General features: G+C 41.7%; 4 protein-coding genes across 7 annotated transcripts; 3 read left to right on the plus strand and 1 right to left on the minus strand.

The window, feature by feature from the left end:
- The first annotated feature begins 865 nt into the window (after window positions 1-865).
- On the plus strand, window positions 866-4,028 carry cd164l2 (CD164 sialomucin-like 2). Its single transcript, XM_017422419.3, has 6 exons — window positions 866-1,550; window positions 1,895-1,981; window positions 2,198-2,290; window positions 2,374-2,415; window positions 2,619-2,769; window positions 3,021-4,028. The coding sequence occupies exons 1-6, from the start codon at window positions 1,463-1,465 to the stop codon at window positions 3,034-3,036; spliced, it is 477 nt and encodes a 158-aa protein (XP_017277908.1). The 5' UTR covers window positions 866-1,462; the 3' UTR covers window positions 3,037-4,028.
- A 1,538-nt stretch (window positions 4,029-5,566) lies between these two features.
- On the plus strand, window positions 5,567-16,378 carry sytl1 (synaptotagmin-like 1). 3 transcript variants are annotated; one of them, XM_017424517.3, is made up of 15 exons: window positions 5,568-5,669; window positions 7,316-7,442; window positions 8,374-8,525; window positions 8,618-8,732; window positions 8,810-8,867; window positions 8,956-8,992; window positions 9,083-9,123; window positions 10,618-10,737; window positions 10,848-11,014; window positions 11,101-11,203; window positions 11,359-11,520; window positions 11,853-11,931; window positions 12,020-12,119; window positions 13,152-13,357; window positions 14,633-16,378. In XM_017424517.3, exons 2-15 carry the CDS (start codon window positions 7,318-7,320, stop codon window positions 14,773-14,775), a joined length of 1,608 nt encoding a protein of 535 aa, XP_017280006.1. In that variant the 5' UTR covers window positions 5,568-5,669; window positions 7,316-7,317; the 3' UTR covers window positions 14,776-16,378. The 3 variants fall into 3 exon arrangements, with proteins under 3 accessions (XP_017280025.1, XP_017280006.1, XP_017280014.1); XM_017424525.3 differs by having other exon boundaries at window positions 5,600-5,669; window positions 7,291-7,442; XM_017424536.3 differs by lacking the exon at window positions 10,618-10,737 and having other exon boundaries at window positions 5,567-5,669.
- A 139-nt stretch (window positions 16,379-16,517) lies between these two features.
- On the plus strand, window positions 16,518-18,622 carry efcab1 (EF-hand calcium binding domain 1). Of its 2 annotated transcripts, XM_017424563.3 has the most exons (6): window positions 16,518-16,802; window positions 16,930-17,088; window positions 17,833-17,937; window positions 18,052-18,203; window positions 18,301-18,405; window positions 18,493-18,622. In XM_017424563.3, exons 1-6 carry the CDS (start codon window positions 16,727-16,729, stop codon window positions 18,541-18,543), a joined length of 648 nt encoding a protein of 215 aa, XP_017280052.1. In that variant the 5' UTR covers window positions 16,518-16,726; the 3' UTR covers window positions 18,544-18,622. The 2 variants fall into 2 exon arrangements, 1 of the variants encoding a protein (XP_017280052.1); XR_005233210.1 differs by lacking the exons at window positions 16,518-16,802; window positions 18,301-18,405; window positions 18,493-18,622 and having other exon boundaries at window positions 17,016-17,136; window positions 17,833-18,160.
- rbm48 (RNA binding motif protein 48) lies at window positions 18,562-20,402 on the minus strand. The gene is made up of 5 exons (XM_017424550.3): window positions 20,244-20,402; window positions 19,770-19,960; window positions 19,536-19,681; window positions 18,814-19,370; window positions 18,562-18,725 (listed from the first exon to the last, which is right to left on the minus strand). The coding sequence occupies exons 1-5, from the start codon at window positions 20,370-20,372 to the stop codon at window positions 18,663-18,665; spliced, it is 1,086 nt and encodes a 361-aa protein (XP_017280039.2). The 5' UTR covers window positions 20,373-20,402; the 3' UTR covers window positions 18,562-18,662.
- Between the last annotated feature and the right edge of the window lie 45 nt (window positions 20,403-20,447).

Consider the following 20,447-nt stretch of genomic DNA (forward strand, 5'->3'; position numbering starts at 1 on the left):
GATTCAGCGAGAAATCTGATTTTTATTCCCATCCAAACAGATTTAGAGAAGGAAGCGGAGCAGCGGGGTGGGTCGTGATGCTTTTTTTTTTTGGTTCTGGTCTTTGGCTATGACTCAACAACATGTAGAAGGTCGGGGGACTTGGACTTTTTGTCCTGGTGCATTTGCATGTTTCTGCAAAAAGACAACAAAACCCCAACTCATCCGCAGTTCTGCACAGAGTTAACATTTCATTTGTGGAACTGGAAGCTTGCAGGGTAAACATCTCTGTGCACTTTCCACTGTTGAACCTAATTACACAGTTAATGAGGGCAGAAACATTTTATTTACTTAGATACAAAACAAAACAAAAAAACAACAAATGATGCCCCCAAGGAGTGAAGAATATTCTGGTAAAAAATATACAAACAAAAAAGGAAAATGTGAAAAGACATGATTAGTTTAAAGACATGGATTGCTAAAATATATATAATGAAATGCTTATTTCATTGTGTGTCCTCCAGCTGCCTGTTACTTTAGATTAACAGAAACATTCAAGACGATGTTAGAGGCAAAATTAAACCCTCTTATAGTAAGAAAACAAAGTTAAACTGGATTTATAATTCTGTTTTTATTCTCAAACATATGACAGGGACTGTGGAAGGAAAGATTTAAAGCACCTAAAAGCACAACCAGCAGCAGCATCATATTTCTGTCAGATAATCCAACTGACTGCAATTTAAAAGTTTATTAAAGTCTGTTTGCTCGAACTGCTATGAAATTTTGGAGACTGGATCTGCTTTGGCCCCACTCGTACTAACTCAAGAGCTGTCTACGGCAGGTAAGATATTAAATATACATAAGCTTTTCACAGAACCCCACTTCGAAAGGTTTGAACCTTCGTAACAGCAGCTAATGTTGCTGCATTTCACAGAAACTGGAGGCCAGTCTGAAGCTTGGAATGATGTCACCTTTTATTAGATTTCAAAACCATGACTTTAGGACTTGTTTTCAGTTGCAGCAGATACTTGAACACCGTTAAACGTGCAGATGTTGATAGTCCACATATAGTTCTGAAGCAAACATCCAGTTTAACCCCAGGATGGATGCTGTGGAAGGGAATCATGATTTGTTCCCAGCCCTTCTGTTTGAAGTGAATGCGGGTGTTTGTCTTTGTGCGCTGCCCGCTGAGGTAAGCAGGTGTCAGTCGTTCAGACGGGTGTGTGTTTCACCGGGGTTGAGGTGGGCCACTCGGTTGCCAGGGAACCAAGTTTTTTTTGGTCTTCATGTTACACAGGTCTGCTGGTCTCTTTCCCTCAGTGTCCTCGCTGGGGAACCATAGCTCCACTGGAAACTTTTTTTTGACTCTCTTTTTAAGGACTAACTGGAGATTATATATATATGTTTTAGATTTCAGACCTTGTTTCTGCTCATTTTGACTGACTTTCCTGAAGTTTCAAGGTGTGAGTTGCAGGCTGTCAGGATGCAACACTCGGTGCTGAGGGTCCTCTGCTGGTCTTTGCTGCTTCTAGCCGGGGTTCCATTTGTGCACTCACAACCCTCACAACCAGGTATTAATGTGCTCCCGTCTCGCATTTATTTCCTTCATACTTTTCTGTCCTTGCCTTCAGATGTTTTCTTCTCTTCTTGTTTCACCATATCCTAAACCATATCTTCCTTTGTTCCTTTCCTGTGCAGATGACCCGTTTTACTCTATGTCCTATGAGCTTTTTAACAAGAAGCTGGCATTATTACAGTTTTGGCTTTTCCTGATTTTACTCAGACCAGATAAAAAAAAAAAAAACCCAAAAAAAGCAGTTATAAATATTTCAGTGGGAGCATATTTATGCATCGACCCAACAGTTTGGGTTGATTGACACTGCTGATGGAACTGCCAATTTCATCCTCCGAACAGATTGTTCTCAGGCTGAGTCATGTGACCTGTGTGTCGGTGAATCCATGCTGAACCTGACAGGCTGCGTCTGGAGGCTTTGTCCAAATGGTAGCACGCACACACACACACACACACACACACACACACACACACACACACACTCAAACACACTCCCCTGCCCTCAGATAGTAATCTAATCATCACAGCTGCTGTAACAGTAGCTCTCCTCATTTGTACAAGATGACTGAATTATTTAGCATGTCAGGAACACACACAAACACACATTCACACACACACGCACTGAATGCCTTGTCTTTGCATCAGGTAATGATACCGGGGCGTGTGTGGTTGATCAGGGTGATTCCGCAGACAGCAGAAAGAACTGCAGCTGGACCAGGGTGTCAGAACTGTGCACAGGTACGACACAACACAGAAAGAAGGACCCTGAGTGTCTCTGAGCCACCTCAGTAACCCCACTGTGCATTTCCTCCAACTCCCAGCTGTAGAGACTGTTGCTGCTGGCGGAAGCGAAGGTGACTCAGGTAAATTGGATCAGCCATGCCTCAGCATCTACACCCCCTCCCCTACTTCCTCTTTTACGTCAAACCTTTACTGTTTTCATTAAAACAACTCATCAAAAATGTTCTTCGATCGGTTACTTTCAACAGTAAATGACCTGCAGAGCAGTGTTTTCTTTTACATCTGACTCATGGGTTTTATGTAATGGGACTCTGATCTTTTCAAGGTGGGGAGAAATCTTCCCCCAACTTCTCCCAGGCCAAGTTCGACATGTCCAGCTTCATAGGCGGCATCATCCTCGTGCTGTGTGTGCAGGCGGGCGGCTTCTTTGCCATGCGTTTTGTCAAATCCAAAGAGCAGAGCAGCTACGACCCCATGTGAGTTTTACTCCTCAGGCACGCAGGTGTAAGAGGGAGCAGAGGCTCTCTCTCTCTCTCTCTCTCTCTCTCTCTCTCTCTCTCTCTCTCTCTCTCTCATGTCTGCTGCTACTGGATGCGGCAGCAGCCTCTGGTGGCGGAAATGATTCACAGCCTTCTGTGCAAACGACGCTCACCTTCAGCACTTCCAGCCTAGATCGAGTCTGATGACGAACCAGTCGATATATACGGTTTGTTCTGTCTCTGCGCAGAGAGCAGCCTCAGTGAGGACGAGACGTGTCGAGGACGATCAGACCGGACGGAGGACAGCAGAGCGGTGACTCATCCAGTAATGACAACTAGAAGGCCTCTTTTTCTGCATTTGCTTTTTTGGAGCCCCTGTCTTATTTGGTTTGGAACCCCTGTGCTCTTAAGGGGGCATCCTTCTAAAATAATAATAAAAAATGCATGTAACTATATTAGTAATTTCAGTTCAATCCTTTTACAGGAAGCTTGACATCCTCACCAGTTTGTATGCTGTAAAGCTGCAGAGCAGCTGCAGGAAAGAGTTACATATGAGCGACAAATATTTCAAACCCACGTGCTCACGTGCATTTGGAGATCTTTGTTTCACTCTGCTAAAACAAAAAAAAACATTTAAATATTCACATGCCGTCCACTGGTGCTCGGTGTAGATTTTTGTGAAACCTTTAGCATTTTATTTCTTCACTACTATTACACTGAGTGAGAATTTTGAATTTCCTCACATTGGGACATGTTCTGATTGGTGGATTTAAAAGGGATCAAATATTTTCCTGTTTGATTTGGATCAACAAATCTGTCATTATTCTTATTATTAAAACCCTTAGGGAAGTCATTTGTTTATGCTAACATTTGTTGTAAACATTTTCCACTTTTCTCTTTTAAAAAATGCTCCTGTTTTTAAAGCTCATCTTTTAGGTTCATGTTTATTTGTTTCAACAGTAAATGGACTGAGTGGAACATATTTCTCTAATCGGTTTGTGTTTGGATTTCGTTCATCCACTTGCATCGATTGCGTGTTTGATTTGAATCATATTTATGCAGAATTATTAGAACAAGCAAAGGTCTCTGTTTCTGCTTTTTATGACATGTATTCAGGTTTGATTGTTGGCTTTTATGATATATGAATATTAGCTTTATTAAGAGTTTCAGTGTATTTGTTTTAACGCTGATTGTGTTAATGGTTTTGTCTGTGATCCTATAAACCCGTTTGAATAAACTCAAAGTGGGAAGCTCTTGCTGCGTGTCGTGTTTCTGTTCTCCTGTGTGTTTGTGTTTGCTCATGGCAGTCGTGGGAGTGATCCGCAGTCTGACGGCCAGAACCTCCCTGATAAGAATCACGGTGTCTTTATTTACCTGAGCGTCGGTGCCAGCGAGCAGCACAGGCTGCTGGCTGCTGGCTGCTGGTGGTGGTGGGGTGTCAGCGCAGGGGCGGTGCCAGGACCTGAAGGCTCAAACAAACCCACACTGAGCAGACCGTGGCTGCTGTCCAAGTCTGTTGACAAAGGGACGGGACAGAACACAGTCCCCCTTTTCACTCTGAATTTGCCCTCCCTCTGTCAGTCACACAAACACATTCCCACTGTGTGAAAAGGGGAAGTCCAGCACACACAAAGTGGAGTTTGGTTAATGTGCGTGTGCGTGTATGTGTATGCAAACTTTGTGTGTGTTTAACAGGTGTGGACAACTACGAGGAGGAAAGTTTCGTCCCACCTCCACCTGCCGTTTGGGAAAACATCCGTGTTTGTGTCACATCGCATGGGTTACACAACTTTTCAACTTCTAACCAAAGAGCAACAACTTAAGGCCAAGCGTTTCATACTGGAATGCATATCGCCCGCCAACTTTCATGCCAGAGTTTTAAAGCGAGATAATCTTATGTTGAGAAATTACACGGTTATATACAATGTCACGCAGCATCCTGAGGTGTTGTGCGATGTGCTAGCACTTAGAGTATGTGTTGGTGACGACTCTCAGCTACTACCACACAAAATTTTAGCTCAGAATCTGTAAAACTGACTGAGTGCTGTACATTTTTGTGTTGGCTACGGTTTATTAGCTGCGGCGGCCATCTTGAGTTGGATTGGCTTCAAAAGTCAATCACTTGTAAATGTTCATTCATTGATAATTTACGGAAAGTTTCATTAAAATCTGCCCAGTGGTTCAGGAGATATTTTGCTTACAGACAGACACAGTCGACTCCAAATAGTTAAGGGCACAATTTTAAACAAACACCTTACACAATCAGTTTTTCCTCACAGTATGAGTTGGGGACAAGTCTTGGCAACCACGACACCAAATTTTACCTTAACATTTGTAAAATTAGCAGAGTTATAGCTATTGTTGTGTTCACTAACGTTGCCTAGCTGTGGCGGCCATTTTGAGTTGAGCAGACCCCCAAAAGTTAATCAGTTGTAGATGTGCTTCCGATGATTACCTCTTGAAAGTTTCATTAAAATTCATCAAGGGCTTCGTGAGATATTTTGATAACAAACAAGCTAACACACACACACACACACACACACACACACATTACACATAGACGGGCAAAAACATTATCACCCGCCTTTATAACAGAGACCATGCTGAATTTAATGCTAAATTAAAGCAAGGGCATTTATTATCCCTTGCATGAATTCGGGTGGACATATGTGAGGAATGTTTATAAAGTTTACATTCCGGACCGCAGCTCAGTGTTCGAGGACCCACAGCGGGGTGCCCGACCGCCACTTTGGAACCGGCTTCTACACACACGTGAACAGTGTTTGTGTCCGTGTGTGTCTCAGTGGGTGTGTTCACTCACACAGGCACACACGCGCACGCACGCGCGCGCTCGGGACAACTTTTCACTCAGGACCGCTGCAGGCCGCCGAGGAAAGGTAACGCGCACTTTCACCGTGTTTTATCTCAATTTCTGTCACTTTTTTTTCCTTTTTGGAGGAGGGGGGAGGTCTAACTGTAGAGTGGCGACAGGTGTTTCCTCTCACGCGCTGTTTTTGTCTGTTTACTCCATTTTCTCGCGATTTAAAAAAAAAAAAAAGTCACCACGTCAGAAATGTGAAGAATTAAAATTACCCCTCGGGTTAAAATAATAATAAAAAAAGAATAACTACGTTTGATTTGTAACAAAGCGACAGGAATAGTTAGCGAAGAAAAAAACAGCTTCCTTCTCGCGCGACGTTCGATTGGTGAAAACAGATGAACTTATTCGCTAAGCCACCTGCTGCGCATGCGCCAATTTCAGAGCCAGTGGGCACAAGAACACAAAGTGGTGCAGACAGACCAGCACTTTTTAGCATTTCCCTCCTTCACACTATCACCCCTGCCATTTAAAGCATCTAAATTAGGCTTTTATTTATATGTTTTAAAATCTATAGTTTTATTTGGCAATTTTGCAGTGGAGTGTTTGGATCAGGAGGGGATGAAAGTCAGTCCTCGCCCACTCATGTCCACCACCACCTGGAGGACACACAGCTTCAAAGAGAGAGAGCAGCGGCTCCATAACCTGAGCTCTTATCTGACATCTACTGTGTCAGCCAGCAGCAGATTATTTACATAATTAAATATAATAACAAATCATAGCACGTCTAATTTACCTGCTTCCACTGAACAGGCGGCGCTTTGGTTCTTTAAACGATTAAAGTGAAACAATATGTGGTAGAAAAATCCCCTCAGTGCAAACATATACAATAGGGCTTATTGGCACAAAATGTGCAACATTTTCAGGAGACCGTCTGAACCGAAAGGATGTGTTTGTTGATTAGTTTCATGTTTCTTAAAAGTGATGTATGTGATTTGAAGCCACTTTAGGAAAAAGCATAACTGTGGCTGCTTTGCTTTGCTACTAATAAAAATCAGAGATGTAGTAGGACAGTGATATCATTCACTTTATTAGTCTGAGTAAAAAGATAATAATAAATTAGCTAGATGCCACCATATGTAGCATCAAAACAACAAACCAGCCTGGATTGTAGCCAGTTTCCACATTTCATTCACCTCAATACATGCAGATATTTTGTTTTGTTTCTTTGGTTTCACTTCTGTTTGTGCTTTTTTCCGTGTCCTGAATGATGTTCTGCGTCTCACCCTGGTTCTCTGCCATCAAATCCGAGCCATTTCATGTTTCATGTCTTCTCTTTGTGGTCTTTTTGTAGCAAAATCTTTGATTGTTTGACATTGTGTTGGAGTTTTATCTGTTTTTGGAGTGATTTGAAATGTTTTTCATTAGCTAGTTTAGTTTAATTTTTTGCTGTGTCTACCTTGAAGAATTGTTTCTCAGGAAAGCTTTTAGTCCTCCACACTAAAGGACTTTTTGCTGTCAAAATGTTCCCAGTGAACTATGCAAAACCTTAAATATTCTAACAGATCCTTGCAGATAAAGCGTCACAGAGTTTCAGTGTTAAAATGTTTTAGTTTTTTTTTTAATTTCCTGAACAATCACATTTAAAAGCCAAGCAGGATTGGGCGTAATACATAACAGGCAGTTTTTGTTTGTTTAAGGATAACGTTCGTCTCCCTCCTGCAGGGATGGCAGGCGAGCGGGTCGACTCGTTTCCTGACCTGAGCCACCTGACGGAGGAGGAGCAGTCCTCCATCCTGCAGGTCCTGCAGCGGGACCTGGACCTGCGTCACCGTGATGAAGGACGTATAAGGTCAGGCAGAGGTGACTATTTATTCTTTCCAGGGAACACGCCTCACCTGTTCATTGAACTAACGGCTAGTAGATAATTAAAATAAAATGTTTCATGCAAGAGTTGGGTTGTTTACATACCTCAGCATCTTTGTTATGGCTTTTATTATAGAAATATTTCTAACTTTGCTGAAGAAATTAAATTATCATTTTTATTCATGAAGAGCATCGTGCTGCCATCAGTCTAAATTTGAGGTTCATATTCTTCTGGGTGCGTCTTATTTGTTGTTTGAAGCTTAGAAAGTTTTTAAAAACTGGATCCATCCCGACTACAGGATCATTAAAGTCGGTTTGTTTGGGATTATTTTTCAGATTTAAGCCAACTGTTTAACAAATTTCCAACTACAGAAGAGTTTCTGTATCAGCAGAAATGGATTAGTGAGTTCTCTTTCCTCACTAACCAGCTGTTTCATTTGGTTTTATGAACCCAAGTGTTTTATACAGTTAACTGTTTTAAGTCAGAAACACTCAGACTAAAGGAAAACTGGAGCTGCTTAGATCTGAGATGGTAAAACTGGACCGTTATAACTTATTTCTGATTTCTTATTAAAGAAATGACAGTGATTACAGATTTGTTTTTGGACTTTTCATTTAGTTTGATGTAAAAGCGGTCTCTTCAAATGACTTCTATTATTATTGGACCAAAACCTACAGATGTTCAAACCTTGATGTCTTAGAAGCAGGTGTTTATGGTTTTACTGAGAAACTGCAATATGAAGTAGCGTGGAGTTTATTTTCTGCAGAATGGTTCGATCTCTGTAGGACTTGACTAAATTTCCATGTAAGAAGTGACAACAGTAAGTGTTTCTGACATCATCTGTTTTCATCAAGGAAGGAGCATGTGACGCTTTTTTTTTTTTTTTTTTTATCTCGGCCCTCCTTCGATGCTGCAGGATCCTGGAGCGGACAGAACCGGACCCGTTGCGTCTGTGCCTCCTGTCAGGAGAGTGGTTCAGTCAGGTCTGCAGCAAACGCCATCACAAGTGGACATCTGGCTGCAGCCTCATCCAAGCCAGTCTGCGCCACAGGAAGACGAAAAGCAGAGGTGAGTTTGAGTTATTTCAGTTTTTTTTTTTTTTTCTTTCCTGTTTTTGCTGGGAGATCTACGCTCTTCTCCTCTTGTTGCCATGGTAACAGATGTGCACCTGAATGAACTGTTCAGCGGAGAGGGAGAGGAGGAAACTTCCTTGAGAAACGTGTCTCCTGAGGAGGAGAGACGACTGCAGGACAGGAGAGAAAAGGAGAGCGGAGGGTTAGTTGAGGTCAGGCTGAAAGCTCTTTGTTACATTTACACAATAAGCATTTCTCATCTCTGATTTGTTTCCCCAGGTGTCGGGAAAGTCTGAAACCTGAAGCCACAGCCAGTGGAAGGAATCCTGTAGAGCAGGTGTGTGTGTGTGTATAATCTATTTGATTCTCTATAACCATCGAAAACCATCTCTCTGTAAATTTAATACCAAATAAATCCATTTCAGGGTCCCCAGCATAGAAACGATTCTTCTGCGTTCAGAGGTATGAAAAAAAAAAAAAAAATTGCCGTCAGCCTCGGCACATCACCAGAGACCTCTGAGTAACGTTATCCCCTTATTATGTGGCTCACAGAATGCAAAAGCAGAAGTAATGGCTACGCAGAAGAGCCTGAGGTGATTGCAGTCACACACACCCACAGTGACAGATTATCGTGACTAAAGCACTGTTCACACAGCCTGAAGTCCGGCTGCCATCCACTGACACTGAGTCAATATTTGACATCATGTAAAAGTATGAGTAGATGAGAAAACTTCAACTTTTGGAATATTTAAGGACTGATATTGGTACATTAGGCCTGAAGAGTTGAGATTTAATACATTTCTGTGAAATTTTTCATGTTGTAGATACTTTTGTATAGATAATGGTGGCAGGTTTTCCTAGATTTGCGCTCCAGCAGAAAATCTTTTTGATATTCAAACGACTGAACGCAGTTTAGAAAATACAACACATTTCTAACACAGATTTTAGTGGTTATGGATTATTGGGTGTAGACTGACACAAAACAACGGTTTTATAGTAGCTTCATCTGAATCAGTGTACGGAAAATAACAGGCTCTTAAAAAATATAGAAAATCTTTTTAGGTGGGGTTCTGTGGAGATGTTTTGAGCGGTCAGTGTCTTACCTGCAGCAGCCAGAGTCCTCTCAGTTTGGGGACCAAAGATAAACGTTTTGACAGGATACTGATGACTAGTGTGAGCGGGTCCAAGAGTAGAGTGAATTGCTGCCGACTTAAAGCAACTTTAATCCTAAAAAGTTAAAACCTCTACATTGCTATCAGTTTTGCTTTAGACCAGGGGTCTCCAATCCTGGTCCTGGAGGGCCATTATCCTGCATGTTTTCCTTGTTTCCCTGCTCCAACACACCTGATTCAGTGGTTAAATCACCTCTTCATGTTCTGCAGAAGCCTGTTAATCACCCATTGATTCAAATCAGGTGTGTTGGAGCAGAGAAACAAGGAAAACATGCAGGATGGTGGCCCTCGAGGACCAGGATTGCCCACCCTGCTTTAGACGGTTCCTCACATAGAAGTCTATGGTTATTTATACTGAAGGCCATGTTAGTTTGTTAACAGTAATAATCCATGTGAAAATGAAACACATTAGGTAAAACCAGGCAGAGTAGCTTTTGCTTGCACCAATAATCATCACTTTTGCATGAACACGTTTTGCTTGATTATTATTTTTTATTCACATCGACTCTTATCAGACTACAGAACAAAACAGTCATCAGCGTAAATGACCTTAAACTTCTATGTAAACAACCATCTAATGTAAAAGTGACTCTGGTCTAAAGGTTTACAAAATAACTTTGCTTTAACGGGTATGAATTTTTTAAAAAGTTATTTTATTTGCAGAAATGGTCTTGGCTCCACTCCGACTAGCTGTTAGCTCAACTATCCAGTGAAAACGTTTATCTTTTTCCCCAAAACTGAGAGGAGTCTGGCTGCCGTCTGCTGCAGGGAAGATACTTACTGCTGATAACACCAGAAGCCCCACTGTAGACAAACGCAGGCTATCTGTTCAGACTTGTCAGTGACTCAGCAGATGCATTACGTGTAAATGCGACGCTGTGTGGAAGAACTGAGTCCGTCTGTGGGTGTATTTAGGACGACTTGATCATCGGTCACAACGGGGACTCGGACTCTTTCAGCAGCAGGCTGACAGAACCAGATCCAGCGCTCCTGAAAACCAGCAGCTCCACCGGCAGCCTTCGTTCGAGCCACACGGTGCACAAACACACGCGCACTTGATGAATTGTCTGTCTGGCGACGCGAGATGACTCAGCTCGGGACTGTGACGCAGGAGCTCATCTTTGTTCTGTGTGTGTGTGTTACAGCTCGGCGGTAGCATGATGAGCCTGTTCAGCTTGGGGGACTTCGGAGTGGTGGAGGTGAGGGGCCGCATCCAATACTCATTGGTTTACAACACTGACAAGGAGGAGCTCCAAGTGAAAGTGTATCGCTGCGAGGACATCGCCTCTGCGCGCAAGAACCGCTCCGACCCGTAAGTGTTTATATGTGGATGTGTGTGAAACCAGCAGTGCTGCACACCAAATCAATACGATTCTACGTGTGTATTTTTCCCCACAGATATGTCAAATCCTATCTCTTGCCAGACAAGTCGAATCACAGTAAGAAGAAGACATCAGTGAAGAAGAAGACACTAAACCCAGTTTATGATCAGACGCTCAGAGTGAGGCGCTGTCTTGTTTATATAAAGGGGCAACAATCAGAGCTCCTTGTCTTTCAGCATTAAAAACAAACCAACATGCAAAAAAAAAAAAAAATCTGACTCCTCAAAGCTTCGTCCTGCACGTCCTCCTGCTAACTGTTTAATTCTGTTTTCAGTACAAGGTGCGCATCGGGGAGCTGCGCAGTCGGACTTTGAATCTCTCTGTGTGGCACGCCGAGGCCCTGGGGAGGAACGTCTTCCTGGGGGAGGTGGAGGTGGCTCTGGGACTCTGGGACTGGACTTGCACACAGCCGCTGTGGCAGGATCTGCAGCCGCGGGTAGGGAGGACCTGACTCCAATGAGCTGCATGCAAATAAACTCTCATACACTAATATGAATTAGCACCGGCGCTCCCAGAGGAGTAATTAACCACAACCAAAGATGTGGTGCCTGCAGCTACATTCGTTCAGCGTCTGAGTTTTGGAAGCTTTGTTGGAGGCAGATAATAAAGGAGAGGGGGGCGGACGTAGCGTCTTTTTCTATGGGTGAGCTGAAGGGAGAGGAAGACATGCTGTGAATTTCAAACAGGGTTTTACGTAACCTCAAGCTGTCCCAGCGTCCACGCGGCTGCCTCTTTAACTCTCAGCGTCTCTTCTGATTGTTCACGCAGGTTCATCTGTGTCCAGACTCTCTTAGCTGTCGAGGCAGCGTCACGTTTTCTATTAAATTTGTTCCTGATGGATTTGAGGGTGAGCAACAGTGTCGTATTTACGTAAGCCACGTAGATCTGGCGTGGAGGTTTTTGCATACCAATGTGTGTATGTTTGTGTGTCCAAGGTGGTGGTCTGCCTCTGACAGGAGAGCTTCACATCTGGCTTCGGGAGGCTCAGGGTCTCCTGTCCAACAAAGGAGGCGCCGTAGACTCCTTTGTCAGAAGGTTCGCCTGCTCTTCGACACATTTTTTATACCTTCAAACATTTGTCGAACCTTGTATCGCATGTTTATTAAAGTTCTTTGCACGTGTCTTTAAATCAATCATGTTTAGACCATCATTAAGGTTGTTATTTTGATTTTTAAAAAGGTAAGCTCCCAGTGAGCAGCAAATGTGATTTCAACATTGAGTATAATCATAACCTTTATTTTGACCTGAATACCTTCGGTCTAATTTATCCTGAGCAGTGTAGTCCTTTTTATAAATAGATTTTTATACCAAACAAACAGCTGAAAATATGTATAGAGCTCAACTCACCTGTAAATTATGTAAAAGTGTTAGAAAAGCACCAATCAGGGTTTCAATGCTGACTAAAGGCTGATTAGTGATCTTTGTTTTTCTGTTGCCAGTATTAAAACATCAGTGTTATCATCAGAAAGAAGACAGTTCAGATGTTGTATAGACAGCTTTTCAACCCAAAAAGGCTTTTTTTTAGTTGAAGAAATGTTTAAAAAACATCTAGAGCCACAGAATAAAATGCCTTCTGTTTTTTTGTTATTGATATTGATTCAGTTTTTACACTTTGCCTATTCTTGCACCAATTTAAAACAAGAAACAAGTAATAAAAAAGACCTCTCCAGTGTTTGCACCCTTGTAAAGCTTTGGAACATTCGACTTGCTTAATTAGGAAACCTGACAGCAGCGTTTTGATGAAACATTCAAAGTAATAAACGAGACGATCTAACCTTTGAAGCTGTAAAGACCGAACCGTCTTTTGTAGGCGGCAGAGGGAGTTTTCTGCCTCTTAAATGCACCTATTTAAGACGACAGATGTATTACCGTAGCTAAAACATTATATATAATGCAGGAAATATCTGCCCTAAATAACAGTACAATATTGTTTCAGAGTAACACTTTAACAATTCTCTTTATCTGGTTGAAAATGGGAGATTCAGGCCACACAAGAGACAAGAAAACATGAATAATTATATGTCTCAGTTCAACTCTTGTCATTGTTTTATTCCGTCCTCCCTCAAGCTACATTCTCCCAGATGCTAGTCGGCAGAGTGGTCAGAAGACGCAGGTGGTGAAGCGCTCCGTCAGTCCCACATACAACCACACCATGGTCTACGATGGCTTCCACACCAGCGACCTGAAGGAGGCCTGCGCCGAGCTCACAGTCTGGCAGCGCGAGGGGCTGAAGACGCACACCCTGGGAGGGATACGTCTGAGCTGCGGAACCGGTGAGGGGCTTCTGTTCGGGACCTTTTAACGATCTGAGTCAGGTGTGCAGGCAAAAAAAAGAACAGCTGCTTATTCTCCTCCTTACAGAGGAGAAAAAGTTGCAAAGGTTAGGACTTCACTTTACCTGCTGCCATGTGTGTGTGAGTGTGTTCGTCTGACACAAAAACAGCTATAGCTCAGATTTATAAACACTGAGGTACAATCTAGTGTAGTAGTAGCTGAGCGTCATCTCCAACATGTACCTTCTACGACTGGAGTCATCCCTGTCTGTCTGTCTGTTAGCAAAATATCTCAGGAAACTCTCAGGAACTGCAACTGCAACTGATTAACCTTTGGAGTCCACCTGATTCAAGATGGCTGCCACAGCTAATCAACATTAGTCAGCTCAGTAACTTTATAGATACTGAGCTAATATTTGGTGTGGTAGCAGCTGAGTCATTTTCAACACTTACTAGCAGATTACGCAAGATGTTTACTTAAAATTTTGGGTTGTTTTCTGTGGTGTTTTTAACAAGAGTGAGGTAGTGAACAATGCACTAACAGCTAAAAGTAGTTTAGAAACTTTAGCAGGAGAGCAGCCTGTTCTGTGTTCAGGAATGGGACTTAAAAGAGGCTGTAATCTGCCCCATCATCAGCATAAATGTTGTATGTTTCCTCTGCAGTTGTGTTCAAGACTTAGTATTTCCTGTCACCATACTGGCCCTGATCACTGGGGAGGAAGTCAAGAGGCTTCCTCCCCTGTGTTGAGCTGCTGGCATTTCACGTGTTTCAGATGGTCGTGTCATTAGAGCAAGACTTCACTGGTGACTCCGTGTGATGCGTGTCTTTTCTCACTGATTAAATGTTCTGCACAGAATACAAGATGGGCTACAGTGTGTGCTTCGCTTGCAAATTTGTATATAAGGAAATGAGGAAAAGGATGGTCAAATCAGATAACTTGATTCACAATACTGATAGCAGTTTTGGCGTTATCGTGGTTTAGAAGGCAACGGTAGAGCTAAAGATCGAACCGCAGATAAAGAAGCAGTTCTGTCTGTGTTCACTCTCAGGGGGAGGAAGATGTGAGGTTAATTGAAGTGACACTTTGACATGTTCACAGTCGGCCTTAACTGAAGCTTCACTCCTCTAAAAATGTTCATATTTTTAGAGGGATTCTCACTATAGTTGGGTTAAAACGTTACCAACTCTGCGGCCTTTATTGGAAAGGAAATGTGCACACGTTTAAGGACAAACAGGCGCCTTAAATGTCTAACAGATGCTTTTTTTACCGGCAGGTCAGAGTTACGGCACCGCCGTCAGCTGGATGGATTCTACAGAGGAGGAAGTCGCCGTTTGGACCTCCATGATCGAAAACCCGAACCACTGGATCGACACGACGCTGCCGGTCAGAACTAACCTCATGCAGAGGTCTGAGTGACCAACACGTCCTGCTCGTACATTCATATTTATCTGCATTCTGTTGGATTGAAGGGAAACTCTTAAAATCAACTCATTTAACCTCTCTGTCATGGTAACACGCACATGCTGTTGTTGTTCTAATGTGGTTCATGCACGCAGTGGAGTCAGTAGTTGTGCAATAATGACGTAGTTTAAAAAAAAAAAATCTTATACTTTCTGCAGATTTGTCTGCATTTGAAATGTTTTACTCTTTTGTTCTGTCAGTTCTGAATCTGACTAAAACGTCTTTGTAAATCATTGTAGTTTGTTAATTAAATATCAAACCTCATCAACGAATGAAGCCATGTTCTAATTTATTCAAAGATTATATTACAAAAACATAAAAATAGCCCAGTTTTAGTCTGTTTTTGCTGTTTTGTTGCGATGCTTTCGTAGAAAAAATGTGACTCAAGGACTCTGCCCCTGACAGAATACAACTTTATGTTCCTAATATTTCTATAATTGTTTTAGATATGTTGCTAAAAAGCTTGAGATTGAATGCATTTAGTGTATTTTTGATAGTTTTTTAGTAGTTGAGCTCCATTCTGTGGTCAGAGGTTATAATTGCAGTCTTTGCAGCCAAATTACAGCGCATGTGTTCAAAAAGGAAGAATGTTTTTCAGTCTAATTCTTTTTGCCTTTTATAAAAACTTCTACAGTTATGTGTTAATCCTTCATTATAAAAAAATTGAGTGAACTACAGCACCATCGTCTGACGTTCTGCAGGTCCAGCAGGTACCGTCTGAATCTCATGTCAAGAATTTACACAAACTTGAACGTTTTATATCTATATTTAGGAACTTTAATGTGGATGCTGTTGTGCTTAGATTCTTAAAAGTGCAATTAACATAAATTAGGTGTTTAGTTGAGTTTTCTCTCATGTTTAATGTTGAACACTAAGAGCCACAGCAGAAAGAACTGAACAATTCTCTTTAACGCATAGAGAGATGACTCTTAGCACAGTTTTTTCTGCCTTTTTTAAAAGTTTACTATTTATTAAATTACTTTACATAAAACACATTTGCTAAAACATCAGTACATTCCCTGTAATCTGAACCCTCTGGAGTTTTCCTCATTTAGTTTGCTGCATTATGTCTGCTTCCTGAATAAGCTGCTTCACATTGCTCTTTTGTTGATATTCATTTGTTGAAAGATTAGAAAAAAAATAAACACAGTGACATATATTTACTCAATCCTAAATAAAGGTTGAACTAGTTGAACACTTATTGCTTTTTTTTTTTTAAACATTGATGTTCCTCATATTTCTGCAGCTTGATGGACAGATTTCCTCAGATTTGGTAATCTGACTTTGCATATATAGGAGGATATTTAAACAACATCCAACAAAGTGTCCTAATTTTTGTGCTTTATCTAAAGATATGCTGCTTTATGTCAAAGTTATGTCATATAGGGCCTGCATTTCATTGTTTACATTGTTGTCAAAAGGAATATATTCTTTTATTGTCCCAGGTTTGGTGTTTTCTTTTGTCCTATCCTGTAAAAATGCCAACAAATATCAAAAGTTTCTCATAGTTCTTTAATGTTATAATGTAATAAACTACATATAGGTTTTCTAGAACAAACAATGCGTTGTGTTATCTTTATTTCAAGCTGTAAGTGCGTTTTGCGGATCTGGATAAATTCAATTTAGTAATATAGAGGGGGAAATGGGTCGCAGACTTCCGGGTTAGACTAAATTAATTTGTTTCTGTGCAAACTAACCGCTGCCCGGAACCATTTTCCTGTTGCCGAAAGGGTAATAAAAAAGGGAAGAAGTTACGAGATATCTGACATGTTAAATATCTTGGCATAATTTTATTTTTTTGTAAACTTCCGTGTTTTATTTACACTGTTCAAAAACTGCGGCAGGCGCCCCGTTACCATGGAAACGCCGCCGTCAACATCACCGAGCGCCACCTTCACTTTTAAACATGTCTGAAATGTCGGCTATGAACAGGAAAATTATAAAGGCCCTAGCTGAAACCATCTCCAAGAAGGTGGAACACCGTGAGTGGAACATTTTGACTCTTGTCCGACATTTACCTGTTGTTATTCTGTTTCCGCTAACCCGCAGCTAGCATAGATGCTACAAGGCGTGAAATGTCCATGATGTTTGCTGTTGTTTTTTTGCCAGTCAACAAAACGGAGACCGAGTGCCTGATCCGGGAGTTTTATGTCCTCCTGGGGGAGCAGGTGAGCCCTGGCAAAGAATCCCACGGTCTGGACAAAGGGAGGTTCAGGGGCATCCTGCACAGCATGTTTGGGATGACCAATGACATGATGATGGATGGAGGTACTGTCATGTTTCCCCTCTTAAAACACACATTTCTACAACCCTGAGGTGAGTTTTATCACTACCTGAGTCCAGCTGTTTAATATCTGAGGGAACAGATTCACAAACAATCCCCCTTTAATCAAATATAAATGATTGTTTGATAAGATTTTATAAATGTGCATTCATTTTTAACTATCTGAACCTCATAAGACAACTTGTTTTCTTTTTCATAATCAAGTAAATATCTGTATTATAAACTGGATTAAACTGAACTGTTTGTAGCTAGATTTGAATCTAAATCTGTCACAGATTAAGTTGTAATTAAGTCATAAAATAGATTTGAATTGAACTTGTTTGCTTACTGTGCCCTGACGCTGTGTAAACAGGAATATAACAAATTAAATAAAAATACAAAAAGAAAGCATTGGCTATAGGTTTTTAAAACACCAAATCTTAATGAATGTAATTATAAAATGAACAAATTAGATATATTTAGTTGCCTTTTGTAAAACATTTATTATGAAAGTGACACAAACATAACATTTTGGAAATGTTGGGACAAAGACAACAAAATCAGCTGGTAAAAAAACTCACATTAAGTTAAAATGTGCAACAGGCGACACAATATTAAATGTGTCGACATATTTTATTCACTGTCTTTGTAATTTATTTATTATAGGCTTTAAATGAATTATAAATAATTGCAATTTACAGTCACGATGTTTTCAGAAGCGGTACTGAGAATGATTTATCTGCTCTCAGTTTTCAGGGCTTTTGACAAAGACAGCGACGGATTTATCAGTTTGGAAGAGTGGATCGAGGGACTGTCCGTCTTTCTTCGGGGGACCTTGGATGAAAAGATACAGCGCAAGTTCTCTGCTTTCTCTTTTCAAGCTCTCTGTGTCTCTGTAACACAAACCCACACACACGAAGTGACAGGCTTTTCCAGCAAATAATCGCTGCCTTTTTGCATTGTCTCAGACTGCTACCGCGTGTATGACTTGAACGCAGACAAGTACATTGCCCGAGAGGAGATGTTTCACATGCTGAAGAACAGCCTCTTCAGACTGCCCACAGAGGAAGACCCCGACGAAGGAGTCAAAGACCTGGTGGAAATTGCAATGAGGAGGCTTGTAAGAGATTTGCTGCAAAACTGGGATTTAACCTTTTTTGTTTTCCAGAAAAAGAACAAAAATAACAATTCATCTGTTGCCACGTCCCTCCACACAGGACACTTACCATGATGGCCAGGTATCTGTAGAAGAATTTGACGAGGCAGTAAAAGAGGAGAACTTGATGCTGGAGGCCTTTGGGACCTGCCTCCCCGATGCTTCGGTAATCACAAAGAAAAGACAGCTTTCGGTTTGAATCTCCACGTCAGAAATCCTCCACTCTTACGGGTTTTTTTTCCTTACCTTTCAGAGCATCGAGAAGTTTGAGCAGCGTGTATTTCAGGAGCAGCTAGAACAATGAAGTGAACATATCCATGTCTTTTCTAAGCCTCACAGTTTTTAATATTGTGACACATTAAATATGTATATTAAAAAAGGCTGATATGTTCCTAAAGTCAACCATCAACACATCCGTCTGGATCATATCCGACGGCGTGGTTTGATCTTTTTCTCCACAGCTTTCAGATCTGGAACAGATTCCACCTGAGGGAGATGACAAAATGAACATTTTTGCCACACGGCACGACATTAAAAACAATAATTTAAAAAAATGTAACGAGTTAGTGACTACCTGCTTCATCGTGTTCCTGATCAGGCTGACAGTTGTGTTCAGTGAGTCATCTTCCATGTCCACTTTCGGTGGTTCTGGTAGCTTTGGCCCGATTAAAGGTCCATCTTCTCCAGAAACAGTCGCCGACGGCTCTGCGGCCTCTTCCATTTTGCGTTTTCTGCTTTCCAAATGTGTGGTCCTTGGCAGAAATCTGAACTCAGAAGCCTGGTTTGAGCTCATTCTGCGTTTTGTGCCCTGTCCTCTGTTGGAGGAGGAAGGGTCGGTGCTTAAACCCTCCACCTGTGGCCGCTTTAAGTTCGTAACGGCATTGTGTAAAGTCCCCATTTTATCCTCTGTCGGTCCAGTCCCATGCAGATTTTCATGCCTGAAGAAATAATGTTGTTGTGGAGGTAATGGCAGCAGAGGAAAGTCTGGATCGTGGCTGTCATTTGAAGTTTCCCCTGCAGTTAAATTTTCAGATGTTTGTTCACGCCTGGTGACGCTTGTGTCTGACGTGGAGGTCGTTTCTGAGGAAGACGAGCCCTCATTCGTTGCTTCCTTTTCTTTCTTCTCTTTGGCTTCATAACAATATAAAAGGAAACAGTCTCAAACAGTCTTCTCTTTAGAGCTTTTAAATAACGCAACTGAGGCAGAATTATGTGAAAACATGAACATATTTGTCTGTGTGATGTAAATTATGAATGACTGGACTCAATATAAATACATTTAACGTTAAATTATACCTCTGTTCCAAGCTGCTCTCATTACATAACTCCTCCGGTCCTGAAGCTTCAGCCTGGTGTCCTCCACAGTCTCATATTCAGGGACATAACACACATGGAGCACACCGCCGTAGAAACTTTTCTCATCCATGTTACGTTTCGCTGCTCTGAAACGGAAAGAGTTCAACCAAAACGGTTCATCAGCAGGCGCCCTGACGATGTAAAGGAGCAAATGAAGCCCCACGGCCACAGTACCTGGCGCTTGTTAGTTTCTGAAACTTGACGAGGTAGACCTCTGTAAACTCCTCAGCTGGGTACTCGTCCAGAGGCCTGTACTCCTCCACGGTGCCGTACAGAGCACACAGCTGGATCAGCTCCATCATCACACCAATAGCTGGGACTCCTTGAACCATCAGGTACTGGGACTCTAGGTTTATGGTGTACACCTGATAATATAGGTGACAAATACAGCAACACTTACTTTACTTTGTAATGGAGCACCACAGTGAGATGTATAGCAGCAAACCTCTGACAACAAATCAACAGCATCCGCCTAAAATGACTGAAATATAGTGTTATATGATATGGAAATGTATGTTTTGAAAGTCTGTGTTGGAACTTCATATACAATATATACATATACATACGCAATTTGCTTTTTTAATACGAATACCAACTTCAGCGTCGCTTTTAAGACTTTTATATCAATAGCTATAAATTTAACAATACCTTAACCGCTTTAGCTTTTCTCCCTTCCCTATATTTTGGTCGAGAAATGCAAACTTTCTGCTGCTCATGGTGTTTATAAACCTCCGGGACCTTCCAACAACCGGAGCTGCTGTTGACAGGGGCCGCCATGACTCCGGAACATCGTTTCCGGTTGACGGATTTCAAAATAAGTGCAAACTGCGCGTCGAGCGCGGCCGCCTGCAT

This window comes from Kryptolebias marmoratus, linkage group LG5, assembly GCF_001649575.2.
Source record: "Kryptolebias marmoratus isolate JLee-2015 linkage group LG5, ASM164957v2, whole genome shotgun sequence".
Lineage (NCBI taxonomy): Eukaryota > Metazoa > Chordata > Actinopteri > Cyprinodontiformes > Rivulidae > Kryptolebias > Kryptolebias marmoratus.

Excerpts from the sequence above, each read along its gene's own strand:
- efcab1 (XM_017424563.3), top strand. The coding sequence starts at position 16,727 with ATGTCTGAAATGTCGGCTATGAACAGGAAAATTATAAAGGCCCTAGCT. Across the intron at positions 17,089-17,832 it reads TGACATGATGATGGATGGAG|TTTTCAGGGCTTTTGACAAA; the intron begins GTACTGTCATGT and ends ATCTGCTCTCAG. Across the intron at positions 17,938-18,051 it reads CTTGGATGAAAAGATACAGC|ACTGCTACCGCGTGTATGAC; the intron begins GCAAGTTCTCTG and ends GCATTGTCTCAG.
- sytl1 (XM_017424517.3), top strand. The coding sequence starts at position 7,318 with ATGGCAGGCGAGCGGGTCGACTCGTTTCCTGACCTGAGCCACCTGACG. Across the intron at positions 8,993-9,082 it reads CGATTCTTCTGCGTTCAGAG|AATGCAAAAGCAGAAGTAAT; the intron begins GTATGAAAAAAA and ends TGTGGCTCACAG. Across the intron at positions 10,738-10,847 it reads GCCTTCGTTCGAGCCACACG|CTCGGCGGTAGCATGATGAG; the intron begins GTGCACAAACAC and ends TGTGTGTTACAG.
- rbm48 (XM_017424550.3), bottom strand. The coding sequence starts at position 20,372 with ATGGCGGCCCCTGTCAACAGCAGCTCCGGTTGTTGGAAGGTCCCGGAG. Across the intron at positions 19,961-20,243 it reads GAAAAGCTAAAGCGGTTAAG|GTGTACACCATAAACCTAGA; the intron begins GTATTGTTAAAT and ends CTATATTATCAG. Across the intron at positions 19,682-19,769 it reads CAGAAACTAACAAGCGCCAG|AGCAGCGAAACGTAACATGG; the intron begins GTACTGTGGCCG and ends TTTCCGTTTCAG.
- cd164l2 (XM_017422419.3), top strand. The coding sequence starts at position 1,463 with ATGCAACACTCGGTGCTGAGGGTCCTCTGCTGGTCTTTGCTGCTTCTA. Across the intron at positions 1,982-2,197 it reads CTGGAGGCTTTGTCCAAATG|GTAATGATACCGGGGCGTGT; the intron begins GTAGCACGCACA and ends TCTTTGCATCAG. Across the intron at positions 2,416-2,618 it reads CGGAAGCGAAGGTGACTCAG|GTGGGGAGAAATCTTCCCCC; the intron begins GTAAATTGGATC and ends GATCTTTTCAAG.